We start from the raw sequence: 14,447 nt of genomic DNA on the forward strand, positions 1-14,447 counted from the left end.
AATTAGCAAGAAAAAAAAAGAGCTGAGGATTGGAAAAGTTTAGAAGTTAGAAAGGAGGACCAAAGGATTAATTAAGAGGAAAATAGAGAATCCGAGTAAGCTTGCTGTGAACACACCTGACTGTAAAAGTTTCTAAAGGTACGCAAAAAGAAAATACTTGGTGAAAATTAATGTACATTCTTTACAATCAAACAGGGAAAATTTACAAAGGAGAGCAAAAATGGCTGAAAAACTAAATTCATATTTTGCTTCTGTCTTCACAAAGGAGGATAGTAATAACATACCATAACTGGTGCGGAACAAATGGTTTAGAGAGGGAGAAACTGAACCAAATCTATTAGAGAAATGGCATTGGAGTAATTGTTGAGAGTGAAGGCTGATAAACCTGATCAGCATCACAGACTACTTACAGAAGTGCTCCGAGAAATAATGTATGCATCAGTGGTCATCTTCCAAGATTCTTTAGTCTCTGAAATGATTCCTCCAGATCGGAGGATAGCTAATGTAATCCTATTGTTTAAAATGGGCAATAAAGAGTAAACAGGGAATTACAAACAGCAAGTCTGACAGTAGTAGGGAAGACAGGGTCCATTATAGCAGAGCACTTAGAAAACAGTGGTAGAATCAGATACAATTTGCCTGGATTTACAAAAGGGAAATCATGCTTGACAAATATATGGAATTCTCAGAGAATGCAACTATTAGAGTTGATCAGGGAGAGCCAGTGGATGTGGTTTATTTGGACTTTCAGATGGCTTTTTGGCAAAGTCGTACATAAAAGATTAATGAGTAAAATTAAAGCACATGGAATTGAGGGTAATACATTGAGATGGATAGAAAATTGGTTAGATGACAAGAAACATTAGGAAAAATTTTTTTTTCCCTTGAATAGTAGGCAGCGACTAGTGGGTTTCTGATGAGATTGGTACTACAACCCTAGCTATTCACAATAAATCTTATTGATTTAGATGAGAAAACTCAATGTAATCTCTCAAAATTTGAACACTAAGTTGGCTGGAAAGGTGAGCTGCGAGAATGATGCTGCATTAAGGAAGTGGTGGGGGCTGGTAAAATTACAACATTTAAAAGGCGTCAGGATGGTACATGAATAGGAAGCGTTTAGAAGAGGATGGGACAAGTGCTGGCAAATAGGACTCGATTAACAGAATATCTGGTCAGCATGGATGAGTCGGACTGAAAGGTCTGCTTGCGGGCTGTACATCTCTATAACTGTGTTGCAGTATGATTTGAATAGGCTGAGTGGGTAAATGCATGACAAATACAATATAATTTGGAGAAATAGGAGGTTATTCACTTTGGTGGCAAAGATAGGAAGGCAGATTATTTTAAATGCATATACACTTGAATGACTGTGAATTAAGGGAGACCTGGGTGCCCTAGTGCACTCATCGCTGAAAGCAAACTATGTTAGTCTTCATGGCAAGATAATGAGTGCATAGAAACAAGGATGTCTTGCTGCAATTAAAAAGGGCATGTGATGAGGCCACGCCTGGAAAAGCATGTGCAGTTTTGGTCTCTATTTAAGAAAGGATATACTTCTTATAGTGGGAATGCACCAAAGGTTCACCAAATTGTCTCCTGGGAATGCAAGAAGAAAGAATGAGTCAGTTAGGATTGGAGTTTAGAAGAATGAGGGCTGGGGAAATCTCAGAAACCTATAAAATTTAACAGGACTAGACAAGTTAGATGCAGAAAGATGTTCCTGATGGCAGGAAAGTCCAGAACTAGGGGTCATAGTTTAAGGATAAGAGGTAAACCTTTCAGATTTAAGACAAGGAGAACTTCCTTCATCCAGAAAATTGAGAGTTTGATTCCAGCCTCAGGCAACTGTGGAATTTGCACATTCTCCCAGTGTCTGCATGGGTTTCCTCCGGGTGCTCTGGTTTCCTCCCACAGTCCAAAGATGTGCAGGTTAGATGAATTGGCCATTTTAAATTGCCCATAATGTTCAGGGATGTACAGGGTAGGTGCATTAGTCAAGGGTAAATGTAGACTAAGAAGGTACGGGAATGAGTTTGGGTGGGATACTCTTCAGAGGGTTGGTGTGGACTTGTTGGGCCAAAAGGCCTGTTTCCACATTCTGGGCATTCTATGATTCAGTTGCATGCATGACACTGCGATCTTTTGCTATAAATTCTGTGTCTTATGATCCAAGGAGCAGTGCTCTGAAAGCTAGCACTTCCAAATAAACCTACTGTTCTATAACCTGATGTTGAAAGATTTTTAACTTTGTCCACCCCAGTCCAACACCAGCACCTCCACATCATAGATTTGGGTACTGAGCTCAACGATCAGCAATAGTCATTTTGAATGGTAGAGCAGATTTTAGGGGTCGAATGGCTTACTCCTGCTCTTATCTTCCATGTTGCTATGTTAGTCACCACTCGCTCTTCTAAATACCAGTAAAAATAGCATCCACTAGCCTTCTTGATTATGTATTGTACTGGTGTATTAATTTTTATGACTCATGGACTTGAAGCAGGGACCCGGGTTCGATTCCAGAGTTTGCACATTCTCCCAGTGTTGTGTGGGTTTACTCCAGATGCTCCAGTATCTACACGGAGTCAAAAGACGTACAGGTTAGGTGGAATGGCCATATTAAATTGCCCATACTGTTCAGGGATGTGCAGACTAGCTGGATTTGCCATGAGAAATGCAGGATTATAGGGTATGGGGTTGGGTCTGGGTGGACCGAATGGGCTGTTGGGATTCTATGATATAAATGCTGCTGTAACTCGAATTTTTGCAGCCACTTTCAGTTTAAGTAATACTTTAATAATTGCTTAATCGTTCTTCCTGCCAAAGTGAATGACTTCAAATTTTCATATGCTACATTTGGCAGACTTTTGCCCATTCTCTCAAACTGAGAAGATTATAAAAACTAAAAGTTTTAATTCTAAATCATGCATAAAAAAGGGACATCAGCATACATGTCCGATAATAATTGAAAGTGGCAGGTTCAGATTGAGATGATGAATGATAAGGCATGTTAAATCCTCGTGTCAAAAATAAATCTATAGAATACAAAGACAAGGAAGTTATGAAGATCTTTGAAAAAAAAGTGATTCTTCCTCTACTACACTACGACATTCAATTTTTGGCACTACAGCTTAGGTAGGATACAAAAAGTATTAGGTAGCATGCTGGAAGTTTTGAAAGAATGGTTACACAGATCAACTATAGTCACACTGCTGGGTTTGGATATTGTTAGAAGAAATTTAGAGGAGGCTTGAGAATCATAGAATGGTAACAACACAGGTTATTCAGACTATTGCAACATGTTGGCCCGCTGCAGAAGGTTACTTTAAAATTTTTTCATGATCACTGGTTCAGTCAGCATTTATTGACCATTCCTAATTGCTTTGGAGGTGGTGATGGTTAGCTTCCACCTTGAACTGCTGCAGTCATTGAAATGTAGAGACACTCAATATCATTAGGCAGTTCCAAAATTTCAATGCCGTGATGATTAAAGAATGACAATATAGTTCCTAGTTAGAATCAAATGCACATCAGAAGGGAACTTGCAGGTTGTACTGTCCCCATGCACCTAAATGATGGAGCATATGAGTTTGGAAGGTGCTACTGAAGGAGCCTTGGTGAGTTACTTCAATGCATTTTGTAGATGGTGCATTTCATTGCCATAGTATGACTGTGGTGAAGGGAATGGTTGACAAAGGAGGTGAATGGGACGCCAACCAAGCAGGCTGCTTTGACCTGACAGGTTTCTGGTGCTGTTGGAGCTCCATGCATTCAAGCAACTCTCCTGACTTGCACCTTGTTTGTGGGGAGACAGGTGGTGAGTTACTCATCATAGAACTACTAATCTTGATATGCTTCTGTAGTCACTGTATTTATGTGGCAGGTGCAGTTCAGTTCCTGGTCAATGTTAACATTTAAGATAGTGAAGTGGTGATTCGGTGATAGTAATGTCACTTATCAATCAAGGTGCCATGGCTAGATTTCCTTTTGTTGGAGATGGTCACAGACTGGCATGTTGCAAGTCACGGACTAGCTGAAACGTGGACGTCATTCAGATCTTTTATTGAATACACACATTCCTTCAGTACCCTATGGAGTTGTGAATGGAGCTGAAAATTGTAGAATTATGGACAAATATCCTCACTTCTGATCTGATGCTGGATGGAAGGTCATTAATGAAGCAGCTAAGATGGCTGGGCTGAGGACACTATCTTGAGAAACTGTTGCAGTGACATCCCACTCCTCTGCTGCTCACTTCACCATTACCACCCCCTCCTTCCCCCAACAAAGCGCTGCAGTTTTTGTATTTAGAGGATAATTCAACTCAATTTTTTGAAATCCATGACAAAACCTGCCTCCAGCACACTTTCAGACTTCAGGATGTCAATGACTATAAATCTTGTCCTTTCACACTTGCCAACGATTCCTATCAAATCTTAACCCTTTTGCCCCGTTTATTCTTCAAAATCTGAGGCAGCTAGAAAAGGTCTCCTTAGAATTTTGAGGAACAAGCAAAAATTGATTCAGTTGAAGAGGGGTCAGGAACCAGAGGAGAGCAATGAAAGAATCTCGTGGTTATGATATAGAGTGCACTGCTTCAGAGTGCAGTGGAGGCAGATTCAATTGTGAATGTCTAAAGGAAACAGAATAAGTACCTGAAGAGGGAAAAAAGGCACAAGATTATCAGGAAAGGGCAAGGAAGTGGAACTAGCAAAAGCGTTTTTGCAGCGAGTTGATGTAGACTTGCTGCGGCTGACTGGCAGCTCTCTGTGATGTGACCTTTCCATACTATAATTTTCCTACATTTTAGAGGGCAAGACCTGAATGTGCTTTGAGTATAGCATTATACCATTTTGTCTTAAATAAACACACCTTCTAAAAACAAAAGACCTCAGATGTCCTGCTAATAAACAAAAATGTAACAGTATATTACCTCCCCATATGCTTCTCATCAGGTAGGTAGACAGTTTGAAACAATGGTGCAATCTGATTTTTCATGTAACGTATAACATGCTTTATAACAATTATTAACAAACTGATGTGAAATGATCTTGTATTTGCATTATACTTACATAGGACTGTCACATATGACAGTTTCTTCAATTAATGAAGAGATGTCACTTGGCTGTATTTCACTGTAGTAAAATGTAAATTTACACCAAGTTATATTGTACAAACATGTACACTCTTAGAAAAAAGTATCGTATATTAGCTAGTCAAGTTTCTAAATAAAGTTTTATTAGCTCCAAGTCTTTTCTTTTTTAGAAGAGGAGGGAGCTCCACGTTTCTGGAGGAGATTCTGACCAGGGCTCTTTCAGAACTGTGTAGTTTTTCATTCTGACAGCTTTTTCATACTGCAGAATTGCCAGAGAAAAGCCAACCCATACCCTCCTTTTCATTGAAGTCAGCTGCTGCATTCTGACAATTAAAAGTGTTTGACAGTAGCGGTCAGAATCAAATACACAAGTTAAGAAAGATGTTAGGGGGCTGGGGCAGATTGGGAAGGTGCCAGGTGGGCAGGGGCAAGGGGTGAGTTACCTGGTGGGTAGGGTGACAGCGGAGTAGGTGGCAGGATGCAAGCTGGGTAGGGTAACATGTAGGAAGGCAGTAGGGTGCTCAGTGGCAAGGTAAATGACACAGTGGTTTAGGTTTAAGCTGGGGTGGGTGGGAGAGACGGTCCAGCAGAATCTTTAATTTCTAGGCCAATTCCTTTGCAGTCAGCTATAATGGGGATTCCGCAGAGTCCTCAGGTAAAACTTCCATCCCAGTTGGGCGAAAATCTGGACGATTATTTTATTTGCTAGATATTTAAATACATCACATCTTCATACCATACAGGATGTCAATTACAGTCTTTAAAGCCTCACAGTTACATCTAACCTTCTAAAGTTAGGCAAAAAAGCTATAGTGTGATTTACCCAATATCAGATGTTGCTTCAACTTCAGGGTCCATCTTCTTATCTACCTGTGGAGCATGAGTCTTAGGAGTAGATGACACTACGGGAATTGGCACTTGAAGGATGCTAGTGTGGATTTCAACTGGCTCCTAAAACAAAATTAGCAAATTATGCTTTTCAGCCAGTGCATTCTTTTAACAAGCAAACAAAGTTGGTTGCTAGAAATCCAAACAAAACTAAATTGCTGGTGAAACTCAAGTCTGGCAGCATCTACAGAGAGAAATGTTCTAAGTCTGGTGACCTCTGATGAAATTTTTGTGTGTACTTGAACATAAAAACTCAGCAGTAGTCCTTAAAATCAGCTTTTTACCCAAATAATATACCAATGCAGGAAATTCAGTAGAGTGATCTTAACCTGCAGACTTTCCAGCAAACTTTACCCAAAGCTTTTGAGAACCAGAAGTATTCCAGTGTGGTTCTCTAAGAGTGAAGGGATATGGTACCAAGTCCATGGAACCCTGGATGTCAAGGGATAGAGACTTTGATAAAGAAAACAGAGGAATACTAGGTACAGCACATTCAAACAGTGGAGGCCCAAAGTATAGTGTGTGCAGTAATTGCTTATAAAGGGAATCAGTACGGCACAGAGGGGCCACAAAATATCATTGGCAGATTGGATCGAGGAAATCCCCAACACTTTTTATAAGTATAGTAAGAGTGAGACGATTAATAGATAAAGAGGGTGACCTATTAGAGATCAAATGGGCAATCTACGCATGGAGCAAGTGGATGTGAAATGAATACTTCTCATCTCTAATTACAGAGGATAAACACTTCGTCGCTGGAGATTTCAACTGGGATGATGAGGTTCTAGAACATAAGGATTAGCTCTAGATTAGTAATAAGGTGGTATTAGATGTTTTAGCAGGCGTACAGGTACATAAATCATGTGGGCCTGATAAGATGTATCCCAGGCTGCTATGGACCTTGACAGATATATTTAATACTTCACTGGCAATAGTCGAGGTGCCAGATGACTTCAGAATTAAGTGGAAAGAGGTCATGCTGCTAACAGAGTCCACACGAACCCTCCCAAATGCAAACCACCCAGCCCTAGCCCCACACCTTATCTCAGTAGTCCCACATATCATCATGGTTAATCCACCCCCTGGACAACTTATCACCGCCAATCTACTTAACCTGCACATCTTTGGACTGGGGGAGGAAACCAGGGCAAACCAAGGCAGACTCGGATAATGTGCAAAATTCACACAGATAGTCGCCAGAGGCTGGAATTGAACTCGGGTTTCAGGTGCTATGAGGCAGCAGTGCTAACCATGCAGCTATTCTGCCGCCCTTTGCTCCATGACATTCTTTCGTTCAAGGACAGCTGCAGGGATAGGCCAGGAAATGACAGACCAGTTAGCCTCATGTCAATGGTAGGGAAATTATTAGAAAACATTGTTAAGAACAGGATTAATCAGTACTTGGAAAGACTGGGATTGATCAAGGATAGTCAGAGATTTGTTCGAGGGAGATCCTGTCTAATTTAATTCAGGTTTTGAAAAGGTTAATAAATATATTGATGAGGGTAGTGCAGTTGATGAGATTTACATGCACTTCAGTAATGCCTTTGTCAAGGTTCCACACAGAAGGCTGGTCCAAAGGCTAGAACCTATAGGATCAAAGGCAAGTTGGCAAACCTGATCCAAAATTGGCTTACAAAGAGAAGGAGCAAAGGTTAATGGTATGGGATTCCTTTTGGAATTGGAAGCCTGTGACCAAGAAGTTTGTGACCAACAGTATACCATATGAATCAGTGTCTAGACCCTTGTTGCTTGTTATCTCCATTAATGACTTAGATATGAATGTAGAAACTTTAATTACAAAGTTTGCAGATGACATTTAAATTGGTTCGTGCTGTTAGTGAAGAGGATTATCTCAAACTGCAATCTGATATTGATTAGCTGGTGAATTGGACAGAGCAATGACAGATGGAATTTAATCCTGATAAGTGCGAGATGATGCATTTTGGGAGATCTACTAAGGGAAGGAGGCGCACAATGAATGGAAGGTCATGAGGAAGTATTGAAGAACAAGGGGACTTCAGCGCATAAGTTCATAGATCCCAAATGGTGTCAAAGATAGGCAGTGTGGTGAAGGTGGCATACGGGCTGCTTGCCTTCATTAACTGGGGTGTAGAATATAGGAGCAAGGAAGTATTGTTACAAGTCACATTTCTAAAACATTGGTTTGGCCACAGAAGGAATGCTGTGTGCAGCTCTGGTCCCCATACTATAGGAAGGACATTATTGCACTGGAGAGGGTGGGGAGGAATCCACTCAGATTTTGTCTGGAATGAAGCATCTCAGTTATGAGAAGAGTCATAGACATGTACAGCATGGAAACAGATCCTTCGGTCCAACCTGTCTATGCCAACCAGATATCCCAACCCAATCTAGTCCCATCTGCCAGCACCCGGCCCATCTCCCTCCAAACCTTTCCTATTCATATACCCATCCAAATGCCTCTTAAATGTTGCAATTGCACCAAAGAGATTGGGTTTGTTTTCCTTCGGGCAGAGAAGGCCAAGGGGGGAACCCAATTGAGATAATCAAAATTATGAGACACATAGACACAGCTGATTGTGAGAACCTCTTACCCATAGATGCGTCTAAAAACCATTGGGCATATGTTTAAGATGAGAGGCAAGTGATTTCAAGGAGATCAGACAACATTTTTATTCACCCAGTGAGTGGTAAATATATGTATCATGCTGCTTGAGAGGATGGTGGATGCAGGTAGTCTTGCAATGTTTAAGTAGTACGTGGATGAGTACTTAAAATACTGGAGCATAGTAGGCTATGAACCAAGTTGTGAGTAAATGGGATTAGTGTAGTTTGGTGTTTGTTGGTCAGTAAAAACATGGTGAAGGGCCTATTTCCATGCTGGAAATGCTATAACATGAAAGAGAATTAGCATCAGTGTTTACTGTGGAGAAGGACATGGAAGGTATAGAATATAGGGAAATAGATGGTGACATCTTGAAAAATGTGTATATTGCAGAGGAGGAAGTGCTGGATGTCATGAAATGCATAAAGAATAAATCCCCAGGACCTGATCGGTGCACCCTCGAACTCTGTGGGAAGTTAGGGAAGTGATTGCTGGTCCTCTTGCTGAGATATTTGCATCATCAATAATCACAGGTGAGGTGCCAGAAGACTGGAGGTTGGTTAATGTGGTACCATTATTTAAGGAAGGTGGTAACGACAAGCCAGGGAACTATAGACCAGTGAGCCTGATGTTGGTGGTGGGCAAGTTATTGAGGAGCAGGATATACACGTATTTGGAAAGGCAAGCACTGACTGGGGATAGTCAACATGGCTTCGTGCATGGGAAATCATGTCTCACAACTTGATTGAGTTTTTTGAAGAAGTAACAAAGAGGATCGATGAGGACAGAGCAGAAGATGTGATTTTATGGATTCAGTATGGCCTTCAACAAGGTTTCTCACGGGAAACAGGTTAGCAAGGTTAGATTTCACGGAATACAGGGAGAACTAGTCATTTGGATACAGAACTGACTTGAAGGTAGAAGATTGAGGGTAATGATGGAGGGCCTGTGACCACTGGAGTGTCACAAGGATTGGTGCTGGGTCCATGACTTTTCGTCATTTATATAAACGATTCGGATATGAACATAGGAGGTATAGTAAGTAAGTTTGCAGATGACACCAAAATAGGAGGTTTTAGATTACTTACAGTGCGGAAACAGGCCCTTTGGCCCAACAAGTCCAACCGACCCTCCAAAAAGCAACCCACCCAGACCCATTCCCCTACATTTACCCCTTCACTTGTGGGCGGCACGGTGGCACAGTGGTTAGCACTGCTGCCTCACAGCGCCTGTAGACCCGGGTTCAATTCCCGCCTCAGGCGACTGACTGTGTGGAGTTTGCACGTTCTCCCCGTGTCTGCGTGGGTTTCCTCCGGGTGCTCCGGTTTCCTCCCACAGTCCAAAGATGTGCGGGTCAGGTGAATTGGCCATGCTAAATTGCCCGTAGTGTTAGGTAAGGGGTAATGTAGGGGTATGGGTGGGTTTCGCTTCGGCGGGTCGGTGTGGACTTGTTGGGCCGAAGGGCCTGTTTCCACACTGTAAGTCTAATCTAATCTAACAGTACGGATAATTTACAATGGCCAATTCACTTAACCTGCACATATTTTGTGCTGTGGGAGGAAACCAGAGCACCTGGAGGAAACCCACGCAGACACAGGGAGAATGTGCAGACAATTGCCCGAGGCGGGAATTGAACCCGGGCCTCTGGCGCTGTGAGACAGCAGTGCTAACCACTGTACCACCATGTAGTGGACAATGAAGAAGGTTACATTAGATTACAATGGGACCATGATCAGATGGGCCAATGGGCTGGGTGAGGCAGAACGAGTTTAATTTAAATTGGGGTGGCATGGTGGCTCAGTGGTTAGTACTACTGCCTCACAGCACTAGGGTCCCAGGTTCAATTCCAGCCGCGGGCGACTCTCTGTGTGGAGTTTACACAGTCTCCCTGTGTCTGCGTGGGTTTCCTTCGGGTGTTCCTGTTTTCTCCCACAGTCAAAAGATATGCAGGGCAGGTGAATTTGCCATGCTAAAATTGCCCATAGTGTGAGGTGCATTAGTCAGAGGGAAATGGGTCTGGGTGGGTTGCTCTTCCCAGGGTCGGTGTGGACTTGGTGGGCTGAAGGGTCTGTTTCCACACTGTAGGGAATCTAATCTAATCTAGATAAATGCGAGTTGCTGCATTTTGGGAAAGCAAATCTTAACAAGACTTATACACTTAATGGTAAGGTCCTAGTGAGTGTTGCTGATCAAAGAGACCTTGGAGTGCAGGTTCATAGCTCCTTGAAAGTGGAGTTGCAGGTAGATAGGATAGTGAAGTATGTTTTCCTTTATTCATCAGAGAGTTGGGTACAGGAGTTGGGAGGTCATGTTGCGGCAGTACAGGACATTGGTTAGGCCACTTTTGGAATATTGCATGAAATTCTGATCTTCTTCCTACTGGAAGAATATTGTGAAACTTGAGAGGGTTCAGAGAAGATTTACAAGGATGTTGCCAGGGTTGGAGGATTTGAGCTAGAAGAGGAGGCTTAATAGGCTGGGGCTGTTTTCCCTGAAACATTGAAGGCTGAGGGGTGACCTTATAGAGGTTGATAAAATCATGAGGAGCACAGACAGGATAAATAGACAAAGTCTTTTCCCTGGAGCCGGGGTGTCCAGAACTAGAGGGCATGGGTTTAGGGTGAGAGGGGAAAGATATAAAAGGGACCTAAGCAGCAACCTTTTCATGCAGACAGTGATGCGTTAATGGAATGAGCTGCCAGATGAAGGGGTGGAGGCTGGTACAATTACAACATTTAGAAAGCATTTGGATGGTTATCTGAATTAGAAGGGTTCAGAGGAATATGGACCAAGTGCTGGCTAACTGGACCAGATTAGGTTGGGATATCTGGTCGGCATGGACGAGTTGGATCGAAGGGTCTGTTCTCATGCTGTACATCTCTATGACTCTATACTCCAGAAACACACACTTAGCTCCTATACATTTGATGCCGTGATTTCTTTATTACACAAATACAGTAAATTTTACATTTGAATTTCTTTGGCCTAAGGGAACTTGGTTGGAAGTAAAACACTTTTTTCCCCAAATACTGAAGAATCCAACAACCATTATACTAGAGTTGGAAAAGCACATGGTAATTTTGGTAGTTACGTCTATCCAATTTATTAACGCACAAGTGCAAAATCTGAGTAGAAGATGACCACATGTGCTATCCAATATACTCTTCCAAAACTATGTTCAAGAACAAGAACATTTAAGAACAAAATATCCTCCATCTTTTTACTAACAAATCTCAACAGTCCTTTCAAATTGACATGGATTTCACTTTACCATATATGCTTGTAATCTATCATCACTTTGCATTCTCATGTCTTCTCTCCAAGTTCACCTGCTTACAATTACAAGGTATTACATCTGCTCTTCACCTAACCTGCAGAAGCCCCTTTATGCACTCATTTATCACTGGTTACAGCACTTAACCATCATCTGAAAGCAACATGGAGTCAATATTTTACCTTCACTAACAAAATGTTTTATCACTAACAGTAATAAAACAACAGTGTACTCAACACCCACCCGAATGAGATGTCACTGACACTGCACTTGCTGTAAACTTGGTACATGGATGAGAATGTGGTTCTATTATTGCATCAAATATAGAAACAGAGCAAATTTACAAATTCCACATTACAGAGTGACATCTTATATTGTTTTTCTCTGTTATATTTATTAGTTCAAGTACTCTTGGAAGGTTCGTTGTAAGCTGCTGTTTCACAATTGCCGGTGTCCTGCCATTCCACAAACACGTACTCTAGGAGAGATTCTGGTGGCAATTCTCATTTTAAATCCGCACTACTTCACCAAGGCCCATTAAAGGAAAATGAATCTGAAGAATGTTTCAGACTGGAGCATAACTATGACAATTAACTTACTGCTGCTGGCATTCCCTCTGCTGCTGGGGTTGGTGTAGTTGGAGAACGTAATTCCATTTCCAAGGTTTCACTGATGTTAACTCCCGCAGATCCCCCATTCAGGCTTTCATCACTGTCACCTTCTTTCACTATAGCAGAACAATCAGTTTGGAAAGAAATGTTAACTTTTCTTTAATTTTTGGTGTCATATAATAATAGTTTTTCACATTGGAAAAAACATCACCGTCATTCTTAGTTTGGATTCCACATTTTTATTATTTACAACAGTTGGTATAGTTAGCAGTAATAAGTAAACGTATTTATATTTGGAAAAGATGCATATTATTCAGCAGTGTCAAAATTACAAAATTCTCCGAACTGTTTTAATCCCCATATTTTTAAGTGAAACACAAATTTCTTCATTTACACTATTTAAAAAAAAAAATCAGTTTTTACTTAGAGTCTTAGAGATGTACAGCATGGAAACAAACCTTGCGGTCCAACCCGTCCATGCCGACCAGATATCCCAACCCAATCTAGTCCCACCTGCCAGCATCTGACACATATCCCTCCAAACCCTTCCTATTCATATACTCATCCAAATGCCTCTTAAATGTTGCAATTGAACCAGTCTCTACAATTTCCACTGGCAGCTCATTCCATACACATACCACCCTCTGCCTGAAAAAGTTGCCCCGTAGGTCTCTTTTATATCTTTCTCCTCTCACCCTAAACCTATGCCCTCTAATTCTGGACTCCCCAATCCCAGGGAAAAGACTTTGTCTATTTATCCTATCCACGCCCCTCATAATTTTGGGTCACCCCTTAGCCTCCAACCCTCCAGGGAAAACAGCCCCAGCCTGTTCAGCCTGTCCCTATAGCTCAAATCCTCCAACCCTGGCAACATCCTTGTAAATCTTTTCTAAACCCTTTCGAGTTTCACAACATCTTTCCGATAAGGAGACCAGAATTGCACGCAATGTTCCAACAGTGACCTAACCAATATCCTGAACAGCCACAACATGACTTCCCAACTCCTGTACTCAATACTCTGATCAATAAAGGAAAGCATACCAAACACCTTCTTCATTATCCTATCTACCTGAGACTCCACTTTCAAGGAGCTATGAACATGCATTCAAAGGTGTCTTTGTTCAGCAACACTCCCTAGGACCTTACCATTAAGTGTATAAGTCCTGCTAAGACTTGCTTTCCCAAAATGCAGCACCTTGCATTTATCTGAATTAAACTCCATCTGCCACTTCTCAACCCATTAGCACATCTGGTCAAGATCCTGTTGTAATCTGAGGTAACCCTCTTCGTTGTCTACTAGACCTCCAATTTTGGTGTCATCTGAAAACTTACTAACTGTTCCTCTTATGCTCGCATCCAAATCATTTATGTAAATGACAAAAAGTAGAGGACCCAGCACCGATTCTTTTGGCACTCCACTGGTCACAGGCCTCCAGTCTGAAAAACATCCCTCCACCACCACCCTCTGTCTTCTACCTTTGAATCAATTTTGTATCCAAATGGCTAGTTCTCCCTGTATCCCAATGAAGAAAAATACTCTTAATGTTTCACTTTGAATTTAATGATTGCAGAACCATGTGCATTTATGCATCAATGTTCGGGTAACACAGCTTCAAACTAACTCCTGGCTCAGTTAAATGTAGGCAAGAGCATAGAGTTAATGCCAATAGCCACAGGTGAGGTGCCAGAAGACTGAAGTTGACTAATGTGGTACCATTGTTTAAGGAAAGTGCTGAGGAAAAGCCTGGGATCTATAGGCCAGTGAGCAAGATATTAGCAGTGGACGAGTTGATGGAGGGGATTCTGAGGGACAGGATTTACATGTATTTGGAAAGACAAGGGCTGATTAGTGATAGTCAACATGGCTTTACGCATGGTCAATCATGTATCACACATGACTTTTTTGAAGTGACGAAGTGGACCGAAGGGAGGGATAGCAGTGGGCGAGGTCGACATGGACTTCAGTAAGGCGTTTGAAAAGGTTCTGCATTG

General features: G+C 41.7%; 1 protein-coding gene across 7 annotated transcripts in view; it reads right to left on the reverse strand.

The window, feature by feature from the left end:
- ppfibp1b (PPFIA binding protein 1b) overlaps positions 1–14,447 on the reverse strand; it is a 173,567-nt gene that overhangs the window by 43,087 nt on the left and 116,033 nt on the right. For all 7 annotated transcript variants that reach the window (XM_060839720.1, XM_060839724.1, XM_060839725.1 and 4 more), the window contains 3 exons: positions 12,444–12,571; positions 5,919–6,046; positions 5,073–5,135 (listed from right to left, as the gene is read on the reverse strand). In XM_060839720.1, coding sequence (XP_060695703.1) covers positions 5,073–5,135; positions 5,919–6,046; positions 12,444–12,571 — 319 coding nt within the window. The remainder of the gene's footprint in view (positions 1–5,072; positions 5,136–5,918; positions 6,047–12,443; positions 12,572–14,447) is intronic.

This window comes from Hemiscyllium ocellatum, chromosome 19 (genome assembly GCF_020745735.1).
Source record: "Hemiscyllium ocellatum isolate sHemOce1 chromosome 19, sHemOce1.pat.X.cur, whole genome shotgun sequence".
NCBI classification, from domain to species: Eukaryota; Metazoa; Chordata; class Chondrichthyes; order Orectolobiformes; family Hemiscylliidae; genus Hemiscyllium; species Hemiscyllium ocellatum.